This window comes from Sarcophilus harrisii, chromosome 6 (assembly GCF_902635505.1).
Source record: "Sarcophilus harrisii chromosome 6, mSarHar1.11, whole genome shotgun sequence".
Classification (NCBI taxonomy): Eukaryota; Metazoa; Chordata; class Mammalia; order Dasyuromorphia; family Dasyuridae; genus Sarcophilus; species Sarcophilus harrisii.
The window spans coordinates 205953245-205979550 of record NC_045431.1 but is presented as its reverse complement, the minus strand read 5'-3'; the positions used below and the strand labels follow the sequence as shown (position 1 = coordinate 205979550).

The 26306-nt window shown below is 40.5% G+C and overlaps 3 protein-coding genes across 5 annotated transcripts in view; 2 read left to right on the top strand and 1 right to left on the bottom strand.

Annotated features, from left to right (window-relative positions):
* Positions 1-268: 268 nt before the first annotated feature.
* On the top strand, positions 269-5117 carry PTH (parathyroid hormone). The gene is given in 3 exon segments (XM_031943131.1): positions 269-353; positions 4298-4388; positions 4530-5117. Coding segments are annotated over 3 exon segments (462 nt in total). The 3' UTR covers positions 4816-5117.
* A 9087-nt stretch (positions 5118-14204) lies between these two features.
* On the bottom strand, positions 14205-19241 carry LOC116419736. Its single transcript, XM_031941596.1, has one exon. It carries the CDS (start codon positions 19218-19220, stop codon positions 18528-18530), a length of 693 nt encoding a protein of 230 aa, XP_031797456.1. The 5' UTR covers positions 19221-19241; the 3' UTR covers positions 14205-18527.
* Positions 19242-19662: 421 nt separating this feature from the next.
* Positions 19663-26306, top strand: part of BTBD10 (BTB domain containing 10) — a 79477-nt gene continuing 72833 nt past the window's right edge. For 2 of the 3 annotated variants that reach the window (XM_031941594.1, XM_031941590.1), the window contains exon 1: positions 19663-19709. The gene's annotated coding sequence lies outside the window, so the exon portion shown is untranslated. The remainder of the gene's footprint in view (positions 19710-26306) is intronic. The other variant, XM_031941595.1, reaches the window with a different exon arrangement.

Here is a 26306-nt window from a genome sequence, read left to right as displayed (position 1 = left end):
CACACCAATATCTGTTATTTTGCACTTTCAGATTTGAATTTCCTCTAAAGACACCTTGTAAATTAAGTTGTAATCCTTGCTAGTTTAGCAGCTCTCTTTTCCTAATCTAACTTCAGATTTGCCAACCCAGCCCAGCCTTCCTTTGAGTTATCCAGTAGTTTTTTTTTTTCTAGGATTCTTTCCTCTCCCCTCTGACCTTTTCCCCATCCCCCTCCACCTCACTTTTTTCTTGATGTCCAATAAGAGAAGAGTGGACAGAGGAGAATGAATGGGTGGGTGTGTTCAGCCCCTATAGTTTGTGATCCAGAGAAATGGGAGTGACATCACCTGAAACAATAAAAGGGCTTCTTTTGGTGTGGGGAAGACCTATATATATAAGTCACATTTAAGGCTCCTGAAGTTTAATTCAGCAGCCTCCTCCAGTTTACTCAGCATTAACAGATCACCAGCTACCAAGCCAAGTCCTCTGAAGGAAAAACTTTTCCTCAGATATTCCTGGGTAAGTAAAATTTATTTCCTGTGGTTCAGTCAGCTACATGATTTGATTATTAAGCAATTATTTAGGTGGTACAATTTCTTTCCAAGGGCATGATACCTTAGGGTATAAGCTAGGCAAACAGAAAATTTTGCAAAGCAAAAGAAAGCCTTTAAAAAAATTCAATTTTGTCTTTTGAGATGATAGAATTTTTAAAAAATGCATTAATCTAAAAAAAATCTATGAAAATTTGGCATGAAATATGTGGTGGTTCCTTGGATAAAAGTAGAAAATTAAATATTCCCATGAAGAATGATTTCAGTAATGAAAGAACATTGATTAAGGCAGAGATTTGCATTACTTTTCCTCCATCCTCCAGTCCCACATAAAGAATGCTGCATTTGAAGGTAAAAGGAATTTGGTTTCTACAAACATGTTTAACCTGGAGTCTGTGAACTGTTTTTGGTTTTTTTTTCCAAATATGTTTTGATAATTGTATTTCAACATAATTAGTTTTCCATATAATCCCATATATTTTATTTTATGCATTTAAAAACTTTTTTTTTCCTGAGACAGGATCCATAGGCTTCCCTAAACTACCCAAGGAGTTCTTAATACTAAAAAAACTAAGAAGCTGCTTTATACACTAGTATTACACAAGTGCAATCTGAATTCTGGAGATGTTTTTTAGCATCATTCATACCAGGTATCCACTTAAATTAAAAAAAATTAATGCCTTATATTTTAAATATATGTTTTACAGTCTCTTTTTAGTTCTTCTTTATGTTGCTCTATGAGAATCCATCATCTTTTGAGGAACAAGGAAATAAAGCTTCCAGATCTGAGGTCATTATCCATAGATACTTTCTGGCCATGTCCACTATTGCCTTATTGCCATACTTAGGACAGGAAGACTTCTTTAGTATAGCTCAATAAGCATAATTATAATAATAATTATATAATAATAATAATAATGTTTGGCAAGACAGGATAGAATTAAAATGGACAAAACCATCCAAGTTGGTCATTCAGGAATTCCATTTCTATATTCAACAAACAACACAAAAATAAGCATTTAAAAAATTTACGTAGATTAATTGCCTTTGAAATGCTTAGGATGTGGTCACAGGTAAGCAATCTCATGGATGGGAAAAGGTCATAAGAAATGGAGGAAGGATAGTGGAAAATAGACTTTTGTCCTTAAAACAAACAGAAAAACTATAGATTCAGAAACTTATATTCCTATTTCATAAATAAATTGTATTTCGCTCTATAGTTTTTTTCACAGAGGGTTAATGTGAGGCTCCAGTGAAAAGATTGTGCAGAACACTTTGCAAACTTTACATGCAGTTATTTAAGATAAGGTTAGTCATTGTCAGCTAGGTTGCCTGGTGGATGGAGTGCCAGGCCCGGAATCAGGAGTACCAGTCATTGGCACAAACACCTGGAAAATACTTGTTGGAGAAGTTCAGGAAAACTAAATATTAGTCAAGAAAACTTATTAAATTAGGCTAATTTTGAACTTGTGAGACTTGGGACACAGGTTAGACTAAAGTTTATTAGCATGGAGGGGTAGTGGGTTGCTTAGCAAATTAATTGTGAGGACAGTTTGCTTTATTAGGAGAACCAAAGGTTTCAAGCATTTTAGAACTCCCAGCTTGTCCACAGAGCATAATTGTTGGCTACTTACTAGTCTCCCACTGATGACCTGTCATTTTCAACAGGATAATAGGGAGTCTTTTTAAAATTGTATATAGATTTTTCTTGTGCAGCATGACAAATATGGAAATATGTTAAGAATTGCTCATGTTTAACCTGTATTTGGATTATTTGCTGTCTAGAGAAGGAGGGTAGGGGGAGAAAGCAAAATGTGGAACAGAAGGTTTTGCAGGAATAAGTGCTGAAAACTATCTTTGCATGTATTTTGAAAAATAAAAAACTATTATAATTTTTAAAAATCAGTACTTTCATTAAAGAGAATGACAACAATGAGACAACATTCAAAGAAAGATTATCTACAATGGGACAGGTAGATGATGCAATAGACAGAGCACTAGCCTTGCAGTTAGGAGAACTTGAATTCAAATCCCGTCTCAGACACTTAATATTGCCTAGCTGTGTGACCCTGGGCAAGTCACTTAACCCCAATTGCCTCAAAATAAAAAGGGGAAAAAAAGAGGGGAAAATTATGTACAAATAATAAAAACTAATCCTATGAACATCTGTTTCTATCTCTTCATGACCTCCCCATCACTGCCCTGACCACATGTGCACGTTTTTTACTTGTTACTCGTGATGAGAGAACTGCATTTTGTTCATTTTCCCTTGCTTTTACATATCCTCTCCGAGTTCCATTATGTCTATCCCTTTTCTTAGCTCTTCATATCTCATGGTACCAGTATATACCTATATTTGTTGACTTGATCTTCTTGCATTTGATTTGCTTTGGGGCATTTAAATTGTCCCCTCTTATTTACTAAGTTAGAACTTCCATTATAAGCTTATTATAAAATTATTTCCTCTTACCCTTCTTCTGTATATAAAATTATCACAGATGAGTTCTTCACAGACCTTGCTCTGTATACTGGAAATTCTGCTTTTCCTACTTATACAGGAAACCCAACCTGTATACCTGAGAAAAATTTAACTTGCAAGGTGACTTCATTCTTAATTTTCATGATTATTTGTGGGGGGTGGGAAGTAATATCTTCAAAAGTGGGGTTCTTGGAATTAAGGTCAGCTAAATGGTAAAATACATGGAGTATTGGACGTGGAGTCAGGAAAACACAAGTTCACAATCTTTTTTGGCCTCAGTTGCCCTATAAGAAAAATGGGGATAAAAATAGCATCTACTTTGAAGCATTGTAGGGAGAACAAAATGAGATAACCCTTGTGAAGTACTTTGCAAGTCTTAAAAGCCTATCATCATCATCATCATCATCATAGGGTATAATCAGTTCTAGATCTCATATAAAATACCTAGAAGTATCCACTTAGTCTAATGTTAAAAAGTAGAAATAGTTATCATCGTATGCAAGTCTTCTTTAAACCTTACCCTGTGTACTGGCAACTTTCCTACTTATATAGAAAGTCCAACCAATATCTTGAAGAAAAATTGCCTGGTGGAGCAATTAGTGGTGTGATGGATAGAGCACCAGCCCTGATGTTAGGAGGACCTGAGTTCAAATCTGGTCTCAGACACTTAACACTTCCTGGCTGTGTGACCCTGGGCAAGTCACTTAACCCCAATTGTCTCAGAAAAAAAAATTGCCTGGTGACTTCATTCTTAAGTTACATGATATATGTGCACTTGTGAATGTTTGTATATGTGTGTGTATGTGTAAAAATGCTTAACCTATCCTTCACAGCCTAACTGTACACTATTTCAGAGTCCGATTCTTTTTGTGCAGCAAAATAACTACTTGGATACGTATACTTATTTTGTATTTAATTTATACTTTCACATATTTAACATGTATTGGTCAACCTGCCATTCTGGGGAGGGGATGGGGGGAAGGAGGGGAAAAGTTGGAACAAAAGGTTTGGCAATTGTCAATGCTAAAAAAATTACCCATCCATATAACTTCTAAACAAAAAGCTATTTAAAAAATCCTTAACCTGAATTTAAAATTTTTAAAATACTTGTAAAAATGTTTAACATTTTTAAAAAATGGAGTTTCTAATTCTTTTCCTTCCTCTCCTTGTTCTTCCTTCAAAATTCAAGTGATTTGGTATAGATTATATATACTGAATAGATTTTTAAAAAAGATTTGTTTGGAATTGTTTAAGTTTTAAATGTCCCCTTTTTTCCTTTTCTTTTAGTGAAGATGGTTTCTGCAAAAGATGTAGCAAAAGCCATCATGGTCTTGTATGTAATTGGCTTCCTTACAAATGCTGATGGAAAATCAATTAAGTAAGTATTACAGTCTGGTTTACCCTGTTGGTCAACGGGACAACCGTTGTTCTGGAAAATGGGAAGGAGTGAGTGAACCAAATGGTTTATTCTCTCTCTTCTTTCTTCTCTTACTTTCCCGGCTCCTCCATTCCTCCCCAGGAAAAGAGCTGTGACGGAAGTACAACTGATGCATGATTGGGCTGAGTACCTGAACAGGGAAACCAGGTTGGAATGGCTAAGAAAGAAGCTTGCGGAGATACTGCCTCCCAATACTATCTCCCATGGGGCCTCTAGGGCCCTCGTGGCCCCTGCAGAGGTCCGGCTCCGAAAGCGAGCAGACACCAATCTAATTGCAAATCAGGATCACCAGCTGGCTCCAGGAGAGAAGACACATGGGAAGATTGACAAGGCTGACGTGGACATCCTGTCTAAAGTCAATCCTTAGCTAGAATAGATACAACAAGAGGTTGGATCACTATGGCCCAGACCTCTGTCACCACTGTCCATGCTGCTGATCGTCCTGGCTCTGTTGAAATGACCACGATCCCTTGGTTGTCCCACCCCTAACCAGCTGAGGGCAAATAAGAATCGTCACAGTTCATTTTATTGCCTGTTTTGATCTTATCTATCTCATTTTTAAAAGCACTTTCAATGATCCTATTTCTACTGCTAATTTTTTTGAATGTATGTTTGTAGACCATCTATAAAGGAATAAAATTGCACTTTCAATCTTCTTTTCTACTTTACAATGCCAAATAAAATCCTCCCAATGAGTAATGTCAAACATGAAACTTAGTATTTGTGATCATTTATGAGTATATTGGGTTATGGCTGATGTTATAAAATGACAAGGACATCCAATCACCTCCATATTTACTGGAGGAAACTGAGACCCAGGGAATTTTTTTTGGGGGGGGAGGGTTCTTTAAAGTCATACAACAAGACCTAAAACTTGGGTCTCTCATTTTGTACTGTAATTCCCTTTCTATTATCTCAGTCTGATTCATTTAAAACTGACTACTAGAGTTAAAGCACATAAGGTGGAAATTAATGTTTTCTATTTCTATTTTGATATATTAATTTATATTTTTATATATACATAATAATGTTATATATGTATAATTATATATATATACATATATATGTATGTATATATATATATATATATATATATATATATATATAACAACAGTTTAACTGTTGTTCAAGTACAAGTGAAAGTCTTGCCTCTGACACATACTATGTGATCCTAAGGAAGTCACTTAAACTTGATTTCAGTACACTGTTCAACTCTCTAAGACTATAAGTTACAGAACAAATAGCAAAATGTGTTGGCAGGAGCTTCCTCATCTGAGAATTCTCTATGCCAATGAAATCCCATGCTCTGTCCTTAATCACATTTTTATGCCCACTATCAGAAAGTAGTGTGGATAGTCTATAGAAAGTTGGTGTAGGTAGCACAGTGGGTAGAGCCTCGGTCTCTGAGTCAGGAAGATCTGAGTTCAAATCTGTTCTCAGACACTTGAAGAACTCACACAGGGCAAGCCTTCACAAGGAGGTCAGAAAAAATCTTTAGAACTTTAGAATTGATTATATGACCCAGGAGACACTGGCACAGGAACCCCTAGTATGGCATGCTCTCATGGGAGAAGGTGCTGTGCTCTATGAGAAAGACAGAATTGAATTGGCCCAGAAGAAATGGGAGATGTACAAAGTTAGGGAAACCACCCCAAATGTTTATAGGGACTATTTGTGCCTGAACTATGGGAGAGCATTCTGAGCTTGAATTGGCCAGATCAGTCACGTTGAACAAACTGTAACTTAGCTCTAACATAGTGATGTCATTTTGGTCCTTTTAGAGAATGAAGAACAATAACCAACCAATCAACTATATAACCCTGGGTAAGTCACTTAAACCTCATTGCTTCACCAAAAAAAGAAAGAAGCATGAAAGAAAAAGAAAGGAAGGAAGAAAAAAGAAAGAAAGAAAGAGAAAAGGAAAGGAAAGGAAAGAAGGAGGGAAGAAAGGAGAAAGAAAGAAGGAAGGAAAGAAAGAACGAAGAATATAGGGAGGAAGGAAGGAAGGAAGGAAGGAAGGAAGGAAGGAAGGAAGGAAGGAAGGAAGGAAGGAAGGAAAAAAGAAGAAAAAGAAAGAAAGAAAAAGGAAGGAAGAAAAAAAAAGGCTTCAGAATGGCACAATTTGGGTTCATGCTTCATCTTTGATAAGTGCTAGCTGTGTGAACTCTGTACAAAGTGTTTAACTTCTTAGTGTCCAAACAACTCTGGGAGACTAGAAGCATTGATCCTCTTTCCCTATACCAAGAAAATCAAAATTTTCATTAAAAAAAACCCTTTTACTTAGATCTCTTCACATTTCTTAAGGGTTAATTCTCTCAATAATCATGCATTTGGATAACACTTTAAAATTTGTAGAATACTTTCCTCAAAACTCTTTGAGTTAGGAAATGCAAATATTAATTAATATTATCCCCACTTTCTGAGCAAACTAAGGCCTAGAGAAATGGAATGACTAATGCAGTATTATAGAGGTAGGGAGCCAGGGCTTGAATTCCAATCTTAGAAAGGAAGGAATGATTGTCATGCTCATTTTATACTTAGAATCACCCAAACAAAAGACAGGGATGTTGTCGGACACTAGAAAAAACAAGACACATGACCATCCCCACATCTGCCAGGGGTGAATTCCTTACCATCTGTAAAATGAGGTGGAATGGCTGTGTGTTGTTTAGGTTTCTTGCCATTTTAGCTCCACTATTTGTGTATTAATTGTGCTTCTATTCTGGACTCAAATCTCTAGGGAAGGACATAGTTTCACTCTGGAGAAGGTACATAAAGTACAGCATGCTAATCTCTTAGTCCTCTCAAAGGGAATAAGAAGTACCCTAAGCCTCTAAGGCTAACTGAAAGGACATCATGACCTGCCAGTTAATTCAGCATGCATTTGGGCAGGCAAAGGTATGAAGCCAAATGAGAATCATATAAGATGACAAGAGGAGATTCAGAAATCATTTTATACGAGACCAGACTGATAGAAAGAAATCTGGACATGTAGTTTGCAAAAGAGAAGATTTAGGGGAACGTGATCAGGATCCTCCTGTTTGAAGAGATGTGCTTTAGAAGAGACATTAGACTAGTGAATGTGGTATGGTTTCATGGAAAGACATGACCAGGGCTGGAATCTGGACTCCACCATTTACAACCAGTGTCTGACTTTGGGTAAGTAACTTTCCTCACTTGCCTCATCTGCAAAATGTGGATATTTCTACTATCTAACTCACCAGGCTGCTATAAGCGGAGTACATTGTAAACCATTAAGCAGTGTGGAAATGTGAGCTGCTACTGTTATATTATTATTCTGCTTGACCCCAGAGGGAAGAACTAGGCTCAAAGGGGAGGAGCTGAATAGCTAAATTCTGCTATCTAGAGTGCCCGGGTACATTACATTTAATGTTTGTAATTGCTGAATTGCACTGAATTAACAATTAGAACTTAGAGGCAGCTAGGTGACACAGTAGATAGAACACTAGGTCTAAAGTCAGGAAGACAAGTTCAAGTCCACTCTCAGATATTTACTGTGTGACCCTATTTATCTCAAGCTTCCTCATCGGTAAAAGGGAGATTAGATAATAATAGCACATATTTCACAGGGTTGTTATGAGGATCAAATGAGATAACAGTTGTAAAAGTGCTTACCATAGTAGCTGGGACCTGGTAAACACTATATGTTAACTGTTATTATTATATTTATTGAATAATGAAAAGGGTTATTCCAGAAAGAGTGAGCTCACTATCAATGGAGATATGCAAAGGAGATGCTTCATGGCAACTTACTGGGATGCTGCAGAGAAGATTCCTGTTTAACTACAGGGTCAACTTGAGGATCTCTGAGATCCCTTCTAGTTCTGAGATTCTGTAATTTTAAAAGGTATGATTTTGTACCCTTCAGGGAAGAGATCAATGATATTTTGGATCTTAGTTAAACTGGGCTAGTGATATAAAAGGTGACTAGAATAGATCGTGTGAGTCCCCATATTGACAGCTACTTGCACAGGAAATACTTAATAGATATTTATTGAAATCTTAAGCGGTCAAGAAATGCTAGGATTTAGGCAGTCTGGGTTTTAGCAAATTCCCAAGATTTCATTGTCCTTTGACAGAAAGGTTGTAGATTAATTGCACTGATGAGCTAACAGGCTAGGTGGAGTTGTGTAGGGGAGGTTTTAGAATTTCAATTTCATTAGTTTCTTCCACTTGAAGCTAATTGTCTTTTAGAAGTGTTTGTATGTGTAAAAGTGTGCATATGTATTGAATCTGTTTTAAATATCACTTCAATATAGTCTTGGAAACCAGGCTATATAAAATATAATTGCAAAATTCTGATTATACTTATAAACTTTTTGGTACCAAAATGTATACACTCTTTTGGTCACTAGATGGAGGCCTTGTTTCATTGTTCAGATAAAATGCTAACTAAATCAACCATGTTTTCTACAGTATTTCAAGGATATATGAGACTGCGTATAGGTATTCTCTCTACAAAAAAGATCTCAAACCCTTTAAGACTCAGAGGAGTCTCTAAGAATGAAAAATTCTTCACTCTTTGGTCAATCTGGATTTAGATATTGCTTTTGTTCAGTCATTTTTCTGTCATATTCATGTCATCATGACTTCATGTGGGGTTTTCTTAGTATAGGAGTGGTTTGCCATTTTCTTCTCCCTTTCATTTTACAGAGAAGGAAATTAAGGCAAACAAGGGTCCGTGACAACTTGCCCAGAATCACCAGTGGATTTGAATTCAGGAAGATGAATCTTTTTAACTCTAGCCCCATCACTCTACCAACTGTGCCATCTATTTGTCCCATATTGGCTTAAAAAACAAGCAAATCTATCTCAAATTAACACCTATGTTAGATTAGTTTATTTTAAATTATTTTGTTAAATGTTTCTCAATGACATTTTAATCTGGTTGAAGCAGTATTCAAGAGTTTTACCAACACTTGTGGCTGCAAAGTTAATTAAAAAAAAAACAAACTACTATTTATTAAGCCTCTGCTACATGCAAAGTCTTGTATTAGGTTGTTATAGAGCATTTCCATGGAGTAGATATTTAAGGATAGACATAAATAGGTACTTGGAGCCAAGTTTACATGTTACAGGACCACAGATTGTGTAGATAGAGTGAGAAATTTACATAAGCCCTGTAATGATATATCAATTAATCAACAAATATTAAATAGTATTATATGCATTGTGCTAGATGAACGTAGATATAAAAACAAAGAATCAGTCTCTGCTATTAAAAAGCTTTTTATTCAGGCAGAAAAAACAATAGTACAAATTTATACAGAACAAATTTCAAGGGAATAAATATTACAGGTATTATAAGTAAATAATAATATAATAATAAATAATATTTATTATATATAATAAAATATATATGAATAATGATAAAATAATAGATAAATATCATTAAAAACTGTTTTTTTTTTTTAAAGAGAAGAGAGGCATTAGCAATTAGAGGTAATCAAGAAAAGCTTCATGTAGAAGTTGGTACTTGAGGTGGTCTTGAAAGAGATGGTCTGTGAGACAGAGGTGAGGAGGGAAAGGGAAGGGGATAGATACTGAAATAGGAAATAGAAATGGGATAGAATACAATGTATGAATAACTGAGAGGGATAGTTTGGCTGGATTGCAAAGTGAATGCAAGGGGTAATATGCTAGTGAAAAGGAGGAAAGGGAGCAAGTATTTATTAAGTGCCTACAAAGTGCCAGATTTTTTTTTTTTTTTTTAGTATAGTACTTTACTAAATAATTTTACAAATATCCCATTTGATCCTAGGATCAAAGGGATCAGAAACCAGGTTACAGAGATCTTTAAAAGTCAAACAAAGGAATTTATTTGATCCAAAAAGCAACGAGAAGTCACTGGAGTTTATGGAGTATCCAAACTATACATAAAAGAAAATCAATTTGTAACCTGTGTTAAGAGTAGACTAGAGGAGAGAGAATTGAGCCTTAAAGCTGGAAGGACCATTTTAATAGTCTAGGTGAGAAGTGATGAGGCTATTGTTGCTGTTTGTCCTTCATTCTTTATGAGGACCATGACATGGGGAAGGTGACACCATGACACATAAGTGGATTGAATTTAAGTGAGGGAGGTAATGAGATCAGGGTAGCAACTGCTAGTTTGAAATAAACAGGTGACAAATTTACAATAGTCATCTCTTTGACAAAAAGATGGGTTTATTTAGGAGAAGAGATTACAGATAAAATGAAAGATGTACAATAGGCACCAGGAGTGGCAAATATGAAATAGATTTGGGAGAGCAATAGGGTTACCAAGGAAAAAAAGTTTGAAAGAATCCATTAAAAAAAATATGCTGAGTATGCCATTGACTGGCAGATTAGATCCATGGAAAAATTGAAAAGTTTAACCAGTTAGCTATAATCGTATGGTATAGTAAGGCTAAGATGCCCTTAAAGGGAAGGCACTATGAGGAAGAGAGAGAAGCTCATAGTGGGCTTAGTCCTGAAAAGTAGCAAAGATTTTCACAGTGGCAACAGTTTTTATAGGGGAAATACAACCTTGGGGGTTTCTCAGGGGAGGAGGGAAAGTACCAGGAAAGAATTTGGTAGCTCAGAGATCAAGGAGCCACATGCACCTGGCACGCCAGGTCCCAGATTATCTAAAAGACATACTAATCAATATTCCAAAGGTTTGAGGGATAGACAATGGAGGGTGATAGAGCTTTCCATCCTCACAATAATTCTATATAAACAGGATAGTCTGGAACTTGGTTTTGCTTGATAATAGCAGGTTGAGCTTTGTCAAAATCCACATCAGAGAGCTGTGCAAGGTCACCAGCTGCACTTTCTCCTCCGAAGCCATCTGGTTCCAGTGGCAAGATAGAGATCAGGGCGACTAGAGATAGCCCAGGATGCAATGGGAGAACTTAGCCTTTTTAAGCTAATATCTTTAACAGATCTGTTTGACTAAGGCCACACCCAATCAGTGATTAAGACATTATAAATTCGGCAGGAAATGGCTTCTTTTACCTCAAAAAATAAATCAGGCAGAGGATTTCTCAGAGTTTCTGGCCAAAATAGAAACAACTGCTATTTACTTTCAATGTGAGCCAGTCAGGGCCCAAACAATGATCAAGAGGGAGTCTAGCTGGGACCTATAGTTGGTCAATCCATGAAAGCCAAAAAGATTTGGGTTTTAGGCATAGTCCTGATTTCTTGTAAGGTTTAAGAGATCAAAATTTATATATGGCAGAGTATATATATATATATATATATATATATATATATACTTCAAATAATGGTATGATTTTCTATATGGAGAAAGGGAGAGGAGAGAAGAAGGGAAGAAGGGAGGGAGAGAAGAGAAGGAAGGTCAGGAGGTAAGGAAAGAAGAAAGGAAGGAAGGAAGGGAGGGAGGGAAGGAGAAAGTGAGGAAGGAAGGAAGAGAAAGGATGGAAAAAGGAAGAAAGAAGAACAGAAGGAAAGACAGAAAGGAGGAAGAAAGGAAGGAAGGAAAGGAAGGAAAGGAGGAAAGAAGCAAGGAAGTAAGGGAGAGAAGGAGGGGAAAAGGAAGGAAGGACAGGAGGGAGGGAGCTGTTTTGTTCTCCTGGAACTGGCCAATTGAGTACCCTTTTACTCATGTACTGTTGTTTATCCTCCGCTCTGGAAGAGGAACGGGACTTTGGGAAAATGATGTCATGACTTTCAAGTGAATTGGATGTAAATGAAACAGACATCTGATAGTGACATTAAGATGGAGCTTTAAAATATAAGGCTACCAGCTGAATGGAAATGAATAATTTAATTTTTATTCATTCAACAAATTTATCAAGCACCTTTTTATTTATAATTGTGTTCATATAGATCTTGGCTTTGTCTTAGTAGACAGACTCCCAAATATTTTATATTATATAGTTATTTTAAATGGGATTTCTCTATCTCTTGCTGCTAGGCTTTGTTGGTAACATATAGAAATGCTAATGATTTATGTGGGTTTATTTTATATCCTCCAACTTAGTTGAAGTTGTTTCTAATAGTTTTAGTGATTCTCTAGGATTCTCTAAATATATATGTACAAAGAGTGATTGGTTTGTTTCCTCATTACCTAATGTAATTCCTTCAATTTTTTTTTCTCTCATTGCTAAAGCTAACATTTCTACTACAATATTGAATAACAGTGGTGATAATGGGCAATCTTGTTATAAGTATACACTTCTTAATGGCATTAAGCTAACTCCTTGAGGTTGAATTTTTGTCATTGGAGTTTTAGGATAAAGGAAACTAGATAATGCAATGCCTCAAGTATCAGGCTCAGAATCAAGAAGACCCATCTTCTTGGTGTCATATATGGCCTCAGACACAAACTATGTGACCCTGGACAAGTTGCTTAATCCCATTTGCATCAGTTTCCTCATCTGTAAAATAAGTTGAACGAAATGACAAACTACTCTACTATCATTGCCAAGAAAACCTCAAATGGGTCTTGAAGAGTAAGACATTATTGAAATGACTGAACAATAAGTTTTAGGATAGGGGAGAGCTGAGATTATTTATAAGTTGAATGAGATGGACAGATTGACCATGTGAAAGGAAGACTGAAAGAGGGAAAGAGCATGTCATAAAGGAAAATCTCTTCCTCAGAGAGAAGGATTGTGGAAGCTTAAGAAAAATAACTCTTGAAAAGGAATGATAATTATTTTCTGAGGTGTCTATGAATGTATATGAATGTATGTGGGTCAATCTATTTCCTTAGTAGGAAATTTCTGTTGACAGTGAGGAAATGGAAGGTTAATGAGTATAAAAGTATTTATTAAATGCTTACTATTTATTAAATACTGTGACAGCATGCTTAGAACAGTACCTGGCACATAGATGTTTAATACATGTTTATTTATTGATTGATTGCAAATATAAAAGCCAAGATAGTCCCTGTTCTCAAGCTTACATTCTAATGGGGCAACAACACATTTAGGACTAAGGAAGTATCAGTTTGATCTAGAAAATTACAGGGATGGTGAACTGGGGATAGGGAATCAACAAGAGAAGGTAGGCAGTTAGGCAATTCAGTGGATATAGCACTGGGCCTGGAGTCAGGAATACCCGAGTTCAAATCCAACCTCAGATACATAACTGTGTGACCCTAGACAAGTCTAAGCAACTTTGCCTTAATTTATTGGAAGAGGAAATGGCAAATCCACTCCAGTATCTTTGTCATGAAAACCCTTCAGAAGAAAAGTCAGATGTGACTGAACAAGAATAGATAAGTAAGAGCTATGCAAATGACCTAAAGTCAAATAGCATAAAGGTCTGATAAGTCCTATCAGCAGTTTCATGACTTTCTAGATCAGTGCTCATTGGGCAGGGCTCAGGATTTACAAGGTGGGAAAGGCCTAAAATAAAGGGATGGAATTTTAGGCTCTCTGCAAGGCCATAGAATCCAGGCCAGGATAGGAGTGAGGGGTCACCATTTAATAAAAAAAAAAAAGCTGGAAAAATCTCTAGAAGCAAAGCAAAGTTTATTATATATTCTCTCGAGAAGGGTATCCCATGGTCTGGCAGACAATCTAAGTGAGGAAGCCTCTTCTGGGGCAGGGTTAACACTTTTAAACCCTAACGCAAATACCCCTTCCCACCAATGACCCTCATCCTCATTGGCTGAGGATCTTACATTCTAAAAGCAGGAACTACCCAAGAGATTGAACTTGATCAACAAGCACATAGTTGCCCATATTTGACTGAAATAGGGAGAAAATGATGTCCTGCGAGATAGCAGGAAGGGGACTTAAGTATGCCCTTGGATCAATGCTCCTGCTTCAGGCCTACTCAAACTCTGAAGTAGATGAAGCCTTACTCGATTTTTATCACTGTCTTGAAAGATTTCACCTCATCTTTTTTTCAGGAGGTTAGATGAAGCTAGAAGAGGACTGGTAGATTAGGAAACAGGAAAAATTTAATGAACTAGCTAGAGATCAGGAACATAGAGGAATAGGAAAGCAAAAATTAAGGAAGCTATTGTAGGAAACGGGAGTAGCCAAGGAGGAAAGCTCTGCTTAAGATTTGGATTACACACAGGTGTAATATTTCTTTTAGTTTTGAGGAATTTAAAAACCAGGCCTCTTACAACGTGGAAATTCTAAGCAGTAAACATTTCAACTGCAAAGTGTTGTAACTAGGATAACTGGGTTAGACATATGTCCCTTTGGGGATTATCTTTCATTTTTTCTCAATAAACAACAAAGTAGACACAAAGAGGTTTTTAAATTCCCTCTGGTTATGGATTAAATTGTAGAAATCACGTTTTTGACAGAAAAGGTATAAGCAGAGTAAGCCAGAAAGGATCAGCAGGATTCAGGGAAGTAAGTGTCAAAGATAGTCCAATTTAGCAGTCCCTAGGAAATCTCTGAACAAGCTGTACTGACTGCTACATTCTTCCATTGAATAAAACTTTTAACTGAGCAGCTCAAAATTCTTTGGTCAGGGAACTTCAAGGAAAGGAAAAGTCCCCCTAATTCTTAAAGAGATATGACTAGTAGAGCACAATTGTCACCTGGATAGACATAAAATTGTCTTTGACATTTTTATGGAAAGGAATGGCACATCCTTCATATGGATTTGGACTTTAAATTCAAGGGTCAGAGTTCCCTGCGATCTCTAATTCAACATACATTTATTAAATATATGGCAGCACACTTTGTTTTAAGATGGCAAGACTGTTGCCTTTCTCATAGGCATCTCCCTAAAGCTGCTTTGGGAGGCTTTGTTTTAAACTTTTTTTGGGGGGGGGGCCCTACTTAAAATCAACTCATTTGTTTCCTTGAGTGTATATCCCTCAAAATACTTTCTTTAGTGAAATTTATCTTTTAGCCACAAGATTCAATGAATCTGTCATCATATCAATACTAGTATTCCCTCCAACAGTGCATCTTGCAGCCCCTTCATGGCATAAATTTAAACCATGTCTTCATAGACTAAATTCTAGGATTTCTTGATGTGCTGGAGGCCTTTTGCTAAATCTCTTTATGGAATAGAACAGAACTAGACCTGTGATTCTTTTGGTGTAGAGAACTCCCCATGAGAAAACTCCCCGGACTGATGCAGCCAAGTAGCTTCTATGCATTTAAAGTCTAAGAGTCAATGGGGGTATCAAGGAATTAAATGATTTGCTCAAGATCACATGGCCTATTTGTATCAGAGGTGGGATTTAAATGAGAACTTCCCAACTCCAAGTCCAATTATATTCAGTATGCTATGCTGCCTTATATTGATTCATCTTGTAAAACAATTTTTGAAGGTTGTCCACTATTGCTCATTTTTGTTTTATGACCAGCCCTCCTCTTTTTCTGATCACATTCTTAATAGCGATTATGTGCATTTTTCTTATTGGTGATACACTGCAGCCTACTCAAACCATCATGAAACTCTGTGATGACCTTTGGGTGACCATTTACTTTAATCCTTTGCAGACGGTGATTTTATTACATGACTCACAGTCATACAGCATCACCAGCATAATATTGATGAAAAGATGGATCCATTTCAAGGAGAGGCTTAGATTCATTAAAACCACAAAGTTTCCCAAAGGTAACCAAACTTCTTGCTCAATTCCAGGAATTTCCATCTCCAGTGTCTGTCCAAGATAAATATTCTAGGGGACTGACTCTATGACTTGTCAGTTCAACTGCATCTCATAGTCTGGACACTAAGTATTTTTCATCCACTTGATTTTTCTTTTAAGTGATTATAGATTTCATTTAAGAGGCTCTATCATGTGCCCAAATTTCATGTAATCAGATGATGACTCACAGATAAACCTCTGTAGGGAATTTTTCTATTTGGACTCTGTATAGTGCAACTTTAATACCTGTGTGCACATGAGCAAGTTGATTTTTGGCCCGTTTTCCTCATCTATTTAAGAGGGGGTTAATTTTATCGTTCACCCATATGTAACTATGACCCTATCTGAGGTCTTCTTGGCAAAGAGACTAGTTTGCCATTTCCTTCTCCTGCTCATAGGTCCATGCTTTGTTCAACAGTCATAATTTCTTACAGCATAACATATTACATATATTTGCTTAAGCTGTCCCACAGTCAACAGGCATCTTCTATTTCCATTTTTTTTGCTATTATAAAAAATGCTATTAATACTTGGGTTTTTCTTATTAATGACCTCCTTGGAGTATATGTTTTAGAGTGGAATCTCTGGATCAAAGGGTATGGATGCTTTAGTCACTTTATTTCCATTAACTGCAAAATATTTTCCAAAATGGATGGTTGCAATGATGATTCACAACTTGATTCTCAATGCACTAGTGTGTTTATCTCTTCACAATTCCTTCAGCATTGGTTCTTATCTTTTGCCAGTCTAAGTGTCTTTCTTTCAAATTAGAATGTGTGATCCTTGAGTTGTGGGGTTTTTTTTCCCTTTTCTTGTTCAAAGTGCCTATCTAGCAAAGGGCCTTTCACATAGTAGGTGTTTAATGTTTATTTTTTTTTGCCTTTACTTTAGCCACCCCCTCCAAGACAGTTAGATGCCACAGTGGATGAAGTGCCCAACCTGTAATCAAGAAAACATTTTCTGAAGTTCAAATCTGTCTTTAGACATTGGCTTGTATGACCCCGGGGGAATCACTTAAAACTTGTTTGCCTCATTTTCCTCAACTATAAAATGAAAGAGGAAATATTGCAAACCCATTCCAGTATCTCTCCCAAGAAAACCCCAAATGGTGTCATGAAGAGTCAGATACAGCTGGACAACAGCTACTCCCCAATCTCACGTGCTCTGAATTCATTCTCTCCTTAATTGAATCTTGTAGGATTCCTTTCCCTCTTTAAGGGAGCCCTTTTTAGCTCTGGACTTTTGAATGTGGACTGAGGAGCCTGGCTCATAAAGGGTAAGGTTTTTTCCTCCTCATCTTTGGTTCTGCTTTACACCTCTAACCTGGAGGAATAAAGCTTAGGTTTTGGCTTACATCTAAAGTCTCCCCCCAAATTGGGGGAGAAACGAGGTACTCAATACTCAAAGATCATCAGGTATACGGCTACACATTTTCTCTACAAAACACCCTAAAAGGTTCACAAGCATGCTTTGATAAGAGTCTTAAGGAGTAATATCTCTATTATACTCTTCTGGAAGGCCGAAACCTTATAACATGAAGCCATTTATGAGACTGCTAAATAAGCATTTCTCCTTTCGCCCTGGCTCTGTAACTTCCTCTGAACCAATCTCTCTAGGTCTGTGTCTTCGAAGCCAGACGATGCTGACACTTTTCCTCCCTCTCAGGGGGGGTCTCGGAGAAGCACTGGGAGAGTTGACAGAATACTTCTGACTGAGGGAACCAGGATTTCTAGTGTTGGAACTCCTCGGGCTCCCTTTAAGGTTGGAAACCTTTTCAGATCCCTCCTCAGGGACCTGCGTTTGGAAACACATCACAACTCAAGCGGCAACCGCAGATGCAGACGTAGGTGTATTCACACCCGCTTTACCCACCAAAAGCTCGCAGCCGCCGTAGTGGGAAGGGTACCGCCTCTTCTCCACTGCTCCAGGGAGGTCAAAGAGCAAAGTGCACGAGGTAGCCTGGCCTGGAGGGCAGCCACACTACATACATATTGATATTTACCACGTGTTTTGGGGCCGGAAGTGCACGTGTGTGCGCATGTCTGTCTTGCGCGCGTTGCCACACTGGGGGCGTGCCCTCTTCTCAGTTATAAGAGACCCAGGCCTGAAGGACCCGCAGAAAGGCCCCCGAGGCACTAGGCTAATGGTGGAAGAGTTTCTGCTTTTAGATAAGAGAAGGGACCAGGCTGAGCCCCTCCCCAGCCCCAACAAGCCCGTCCCAATCATTTATTTTCTCCTTTCGGGACAACGATACTTGGATCTTGCACCCCGGGGCGCCGACCCCCCCCCAGCCCCCCACATCCAGCCATCTCGGACATGTGGGAGAGCACGGTGCGGCTGCCCCGGGGCGCCAGGAGACAAGCTGCAGAGCAGGGGGACCGAGATGAGGAGGGACCCTTCGCCCTCCCTCCCCGCCCCCCAGAGCTGGCCGGGCTTGGCAGGAAGTCCCTCCAAGTCCCTCCCAGGGATCCTTTGTAAGTTAAAACTTTAATGCGTTAATCAAAGATAAAGCCGCCGCCGGCGCCCTCCCGAAGGGGGTAGAGGTCGGCCCGGTCCGGCGCTGGGGCCGCGGCCTCGGGCTTGCCCGCGGGGCCCGTCCTGGCCTGGAAGCGATCCAGGGCGGACTCCATGGAGGACAGCTGCCTCCCGAGGTAGCTCAGGTTCTTGCCCAAGTTGGTCTGGGTGCTGGTGATGGAATCCAGCGCGCACGGGATCGTCCTGGCCAGCACGTCCACCTTGCCGGACAGGTCCCTGATGGCCAGCTGCAGGGACTTCTGGGACTCGTGCAGGGCGCACTGGTTCTTCACCAGCTTTTCGATGTGGTCGCGGAGCGAGGGGGCGCCGGCCGGGGCCGTGCGGGCCCCCCCCCGCGGAGGCTCCCACTCGGCGCGGCGGGGGTCGCGGCTCGGGAGGCTCTGCAGGCGGAGCGCCGCTTCCTGGACCCGGGCGGCGCCGTCGGGGGCGCCGAGGTCTCGGACTAGCAGGGAGCCGCCGGCCGCGGGGGCCCTGGCGCGGGGCGCCGGCCTCCCGGCGTGGTCCCCCGGGGCCTTGCAATCGGGCGTCTTGCCCCGCAGGTCCCCGCCTCCCCCCAGGAGGTCGTCCCGCTCTCCCTTCGTGGGGCCGTGGCCCACGCCCAGTCTGCGCACGAGCTCGATCAGAGCCACTATGGCCTCCACGCGGGGGTCCATGGAAGCTGCGGGCTTCTCCGAGCGAGATGGGGGCAGAGGAAAGCTCGGGGGACACCCCCGCCCCGGAAACTCAACTGTGACCTGAAAGCACGCGAGCCCCTAGCGCCCCAGAGAGCGTCACCGGCCAGCTGACTCGGAGCGGGGCGGGGCGGCGTCGTTTAAGGGCAGGCCCCGCCCAGGAGTCCCGCCCCTCAGCAACGGCCTCCCGCCCGCCACTCCTCCCGCTACGGCTCCGGTGCCGAGGCCTCTCGCGAGAGCGCGGCGGCCCTGGCTTTCTCAAGCCCACAGGCTCTCGCGAGAGGAGGAAGCGGAGCCGGCCTGCAATCTCCTGGGCTGGCCCTGGCAGCTCCTGCCTCAGCAGTGGCCGCCGCGGCCGCGCCGGCTGAGGAGGGGCGATCCCCCAGGCTGCGAGCTAGGAGGCGCCGCTCCCGCCGCCGCTGCCCGCCCGCGGCCCCCCGACCCCCGCCGACGCGCCGGGGCCGCCTGCAGGTAGGAGAGCGCGGCGGGGAGGGAGCACCTGAGGGGCGGTGCCGCAGTCTGGACCCAGGAGCCCGGGGGCGGAGGGGAGACGGCCGGGGGCCCCTGTCCCCACCCCGTGCTGGGCGGCTGGGGGAACCCAAGCTTCTCGCCTTCTCTGCCGACAGACCCACTCGGGTTCCTTCTCCGCGCCCCTCCCCCTCCCCCCGCATCATTCTCGCGTCGGCGGGGAGAAGAGCCGGTTGGCATCACAATGGGGGCGCGGCCCGGGAGGGGGAAGGGCTCCCGGGGAACCCGCTGATCGGAGACTGCCCACGGCCGCCCTGCTGGCTTCAGTGACAGCCACCTCACGTGGGGGGCGCCTCTTCCATCCCTCTGCCGCTCGCGGCCCGGGAGGCGCCGCGGGACCTGGGCTGGGCGCGGACGCGTCCGCCTCGCGGTAGCGGCAGGTGCGAGCGGCGGCTGGGCTCGGCCCCTCTGCCCTGCCCGCGCCCGGGGTGGGCGCGTGAGCGGGCTTGTGTGCGTGTGTGTGTGTGTGTGGGGGGGCGCTCATCATCCCTGTCACTGCGGTGCGCGCGGGCCGCGACCCCGCTGGAGACTGCCGCCGTGGGCCATTTCTCTCCGGCTCGTCGTACAGACCGGGAAACCGGCTTGTTAGGAATCGGCGGCGGCGGCGGCGGCAGCAGCAGCCGGCAAAGGCTGTTCTCATCTTAGGTTGGATTATTATACCCGAGTTAGGAGACGGGTCATAGTTCCGATGGGGTCTTAAAGTCCTCAGGCGATAGCCGAGCTGCACTTTGAGGACATGGATGAGAAATACGTCCGAAGAAAGAAATTGCGTGTAAGGAATTGAGGAAAGGTGTTGGAGCAGGTGGATAGCGGTGAATTACGTGGTAGCTCTTTCCCATTTTCCCTCTCCACCCCTTCTTCCTCTCTCTTCTCCTTGCTCCGTTTCTCCCTTTCTGTCTTTGCAACTAATAGTATTTATTTTTCCCAATTACACGTAAAGATAAATTTCCAACGTTACTCTTTGTAAGATTTAAGAGTTTCAGATTTTTCCCTCCCTCCCTATACCCTGCTCTCCCAAATTCAGCAAGGCCAGTTGGATCTCTGTATGATCATGTTAAAACAGATTTCCTCATGAGTCATGTTTTAAAAGAAGAAACGGAAAAAAAGAGAAAAATGGTAAAGAACCCCCCCCCCAAAAAAAAAAAATAGTGAAAATAGGATGCTTCCACTTGCATTCAGATTCCATAGTTCTTTTTCTGGATTTGGATAGCATTTTCCATCATGAGACTTTTGGAATTGTTACAGATCGTTGTATTGCTGAAAAGAGCTCAGTCAGTCATAGTTGATCATTGCATAATGTCGCTGTTACAATTTACAGTGTATTTCTGGTTCTCCTCATTTTACTCCGCATCAGTTCATTTTAGGCTTTCCAGGTTTTTCTGAAATTTGCTTGCTCATCATGTCTTATTGCACAATAGTATTCCATTACATTCTTATACTACAACTTCTTCGGCCATTCCCTACTTAAATGAATTCAATTTTTAATTCTTTGCTATCACCAAAAGAGCTGCTATAAATATTTTTGTACGTATAGGTCCTTTACCAGTTTTTTCTCAAAAGTATTTTGTTTTTCCAAATATATGTAAAGATCGTTTTCAATGTTCATTTCTGTAAAAATTTGTGTTTCAAAATTTTCCCTCCTCCCTATCTTAGTTTTCACAAGACAGCAAGCAAATTGATATAGGTTAAATAGGTGCAATCCTTTTAAACATATTTCCATGTTTGTCATGTTGTGCAAGCAAAATCAGAACAGGGAAAAAAGCACAAGAAAGAAAAAGCAAGCAAGCAAACAAATAGGAAAAAAAGGTGAAAATACTATGTTTTGATTCACATTAAATCTCCACAGTCCTCTCTCTGGATGTAGAGGGTATTTTTCCATCCCAAGTAGCCTCAGACACTTACCGCTTCTTAGCTGTGAACCTGGGCAAGTCACTTAAACCCAATTGCCTGGGGGGGGGGGGGGGGGGGGGAGAGGACCTGAAGCATGTGTTTGCAAACAAAGCATTTGTTTATATGATCCCCACATTTGAACTCAGGTTCTCCTGATTTCAAGGCTGGTGTTTTATCCACTGCATCACCTAACTGCCCCCTTTTTGTTTTTTTAAAATTAATTTTGTTGACACTTTTTTCTACCCTTATTTCAAAGGAATAGGCAGGGAAATGAGAAGTCAGACACTTATTTAGCTGTGTGAACCTGGGCGAATCACTTAAACCCAATTGCCTTAGGGGGGGAAAAAAACCCTGAAGCATGTGTTTGCAAACAAAGCACTTGTTTATATGATCCCCTATATCTGCAAGAATTGAGGAAGGTATACTCAAGGAGAAAATGTTTAAATTTCTAATTAAACTTCAATATAGTGGCAAACCTCAAAATTTTATGTATGTTATTTCATTTGAATTTCACAACAGATTTTTGACCACAGAGTATTATAACTTAGAATTTATCTCTGGCACTTAGCCACTGTCCTGATTTTTAGTAGGAAAGCACTTAATAAATTCTCATTGCCAAAAGTTGTCAAGATTTGTGATTTATCTAGGAGTTACATAGCTACTAAATATTGGAGTCAGCACTCAAATCAAAGAATTGTGACTCCAAGATCAGTACTATTGCTACATTAACTGTCCTTAAAAGGGAACCATGAAAAGATTTATTGGAAGAATAAAACTGTTGAGGTGGATGATTTTTGAAGATATTAAGATGATTTAATTACCAGACCTTTATGAACCACTAAGTATGTGCCAGACCCTGTCCCAGGTACTGGGGATGAAAGGACAAAAAAGGAAATATTTAAATGCCTACTAAGTGCAGGTACTATGCTAAGTATTGGAGTTACAAAAGAGGCAAAAGACAGTCCTTTGCTCTCAAAGAGATCACAATCTAATAGGGGGGAACAACAAGCAAATATTGTACAAAACAAACTATATATAGATTAAGTAGTAAATAATTGACAGGGAAGGCAATAGAATTAAGGGGAGTTGGGAAGTCTTCTTGAAGGTAGTATTTTAATTGCTACTTAAAGGATCCCTGGGAAGCTAGTAGGTAAAGTTAAGGAGAACATAGCATGCATGAGGGACAACCAGAAAGAATGCCAGGACCCAAGAGATGCAGAGTTTATTCATAGAACCGCCAGGATGTAAGTGCCACAAGGTAAAAGAGTACGTGGTAGGAGTAAGAAGTAAGACTGGAAAGGTAGGAGAGTGCTGGGTTAATAAGAGCTTTGAATATATCAAACAGAGGATTTTGTATTTGTCCTGGGGATGATGGGGAACCACAAGTGGTGGTTCCTTTGTTCCTGAAGTAGGAGTTCTTTTGGAATCACAGGTAGGGAGGTGACAGGAATCTGTAACTTAGGAAAATTACTTTGGTGACTGAATGGAAGACAATTGGAGTTGAAAGAGACTTGAGGCACTCTATTAGAATGGTTCCTGTCAAGTAATAAACACCTGTAGGCAGTGTCCACAGAGGGGACAGATTCAAGAAGATGTTGTAATTATGAATTTGACAGGCCTTGATAGTAGACTGGATAATAGGACAGGAGAGAGAGTGAGGAGCCAAAGAAGACCCCCCTCAGTTGTGAGCCTGGGAGACTGAAAAGATTATATTGCTCTTGACAGTAATACAGAAGTTAGGTGAGGAGGACTGAGAGGAATGATAAGAAGTTCTGTTTTGAACTTGAGTTAAGATGTCTATTAGATGTTCTTTTTGACTTACTTGAAAGGCATTTGAAAAAGGAAGTTGGAACTCAGTACAGGATTGATAGATTTCAGAATCATCAGCATAGAGATGGCCATTAAATCTTGGAAGTTGATGGGATCACCAAGGAAGGGAGGGAGAAGCGAAGAGAATGCCACACAGACTTCTGAGGGATACCTTCAGTTAGAGGGCATGACCCGGATAAAGATCCAGGAAAGGGGCCCAAGAAGAATAATGTAAAATAATATCTGCTCTCAAGGAGTTTACAGTTTATTTTAGAAGACAACATACATTTAGATCAGCAGGTATAGGGAATTTTTTTTTTTCTTGTTTATGGAAAGGGCCCTGAAAACTGAGCTGAAGGGATCAGGAAGGAACAACCCCTCTAGATGATGACACCTGAATTTCAGGAAACTTGCAATTCTGAGAAGAAGAAGTAAGGAGAGAACACTTTGAAGCCTGGGCATGTCAGATGGAAGGAACAACATGTGTGAGGAGCAGCGAGATCAGCTAGGAAGAGAGATGCAATGTATAATGAGGCTGTAAAGGTTGGTTGGAGTCAAATCCTGAAGGACTTTAAATATCAGAAAAGACATGTCTCCTGTGTCTCCTGAGACACAGGATGTGTCTGTCTTCTGTGTGGGCCTTGGCCTTAGCGTCAGGAAGATGTGGGCTTATATCTTACCTCAGACCCTTGTTATTTTTATAACCTCAGGAAAGGCATTTAACCATCTGAATCCAGATGGCTTATCTATAAAATGAGGGGCTTGGAATTTAATGACCTCTTCAGTTCTATTTCTTCTCTAGATCTTTGAGCCTATGACCTGACCTGACTTGACTCTAAAATTATTAGAAAACTGCTAGTGTTTTGAAAGGGTATGCTATGGTTAAAAACGGTGCTTTATAACTATCAGTTTAGCAGTAATCTAGATGATGATTGGATGAGACATAAGGCAGGGAGCCAATTAGGGAACTTGGGTGATATTTTTCAACAAACATTTATTAAGCTCTTACTCTGTTCTAATTTGGGCAGCTCAATAGTGAAGTGGATAGAGTACTGGACATAGAGTCAGGAATACCCGAGTTCAGATCCAGCTTAAGACACTAGCTGTGTGACTCTGTCCAACAATCACTTAATTTTATTTACCTCAGTTTCCTCATCTGTAAAATAAACTGGAAAAGGAAATGGCAAATCACTTCAGTACCTTTGCCAAGAAAATGCCAAATGGTATTATAAAGAATTGGACATGCCTAAAAAACAGCAACCTGTGCTAATCTCTGGGGATACGAAAAAAGGCAAATATAGTTCCTGCCCTCCAGGAGCTTTCATTCTAATATGGGAGGTGGATTTGACCTAGTGGTAGTGATAAATCTCATAAATTTCCATTAACACTTAGCTGAAATATATCCTCACACATAGAAAGTGGAATATAGCATATTGTTCTTTAAAGTGACCAGATTCATGTAAACTTCTGTGCCTCTTTATTACTGAAGGATAAGATATAAATTCCTGGGTGTTTAAAGCCCTTTAGACCTCTCCTTATCCCAGTCGCCTTACATTTTTCACTCTCCTCCCCTCTACCCCAGTATTCTTTAGTTACAAAGAAAGCTGTATATATAAGATTAATAGAAAATAATTGAGAGAAAAGGCTCTAGAATTAAGAGGAGATGGGAAAGGCTTCTTTTACAAGATGGGATTGTATTTGGGAATTAAAGGAAGTTGGGGAAGCCAGAGCATTCTGGGTATGGGAGCCTCCTGGCCCTTCCTAACCAGTCCTCTCCTTCACACTGTATTCTTAGATCTAATGACATTGATCTCTGGTATTTCTCATGTTATTGTGGGCATCTCTTTACTGTTATTAACTAACTTTTCATGATTAAACTTCTGTTTTCACTGTTGAGGGTGCCACCATTCTCTGGGTAACTCACTTAGATGACTTCCTCAGCTAACTCCTCATTTTCACTTCCCATACCTAATCAGTTGCCAAGTTCTGTTGATTTTATCTTTATAACATCTCTCATATAGACTTTCCTCTGACCCTGCCACCTTCCTGGTGTAGGCTCTCATCACTTCATGCCTGGACTATTACAACAGCAGTAGCAGAATTGGGCAACTAGGTGTGGTACAGTGATTGGAGTGCCTTGCCGTGGAGTAGGGAAGACTCATCTTCTGAGTTCAAAGCTGAGCTCAGACACTTCCTAGCTGTGTGATTCTGGACAAGTCAGATAACCCTGCTTGTTTCCTCATCTGTAAAATGAGCTGTAGAAGTTAATGGCAAATGTAGTGTCTTTGAAAAAAGCAATAACAACAAGCAAACCCAAATAGGGTCTGATACAATTGAAAATGTTGAATCATTAGTAATTAATTACATTCAATAGTAATTAATGAAAGCCTATGAATCTAGGTGGTGGAGAGAGGACAGAAAAATCTAATCATCCAGCCTCCAGTCTGTCCCTACTTCTATCCATCCTCCACTCAGATGTCCAGTTGATTTTCTTAAAGCATAGCTCTGACCATATATCTCTTTCTTTTTCCTACTTTTCTGATTTTCTTTACCTCCCCCCAAACCCTTCTCCCACCCAATGTATTTTTCAATCCAGTAATGCTGGCATCTTTCTGAATCCTTATATGACATATCTCTCAACTCTAGACATTTTCATTGGCTATCTACCAAACTTCAAATACTTTTCCTCCTTATTTCTCCCTCTCAGCTTTATGGATTTTTTTTTTTCAAATATCATCTAAAATCTCTGCAAGCTTTTTTTAGTTCTCCTTAATCTTAATACCTTCTCTCTGAGGTTTTCTCTAATTTGTTTATTGATACCTTGTTTTGTATATGGTGGTT

What these genes read in the sequence shown, in the direction of transcription:
- LOC116419736 (XM_031941596.1), bottom strand. Translation starts at nt 19,220, where the DNA reads ATGGACCCCCGCGTGGAGGCCATAGTGGCTCTGATCGAGCTCGTGCGC.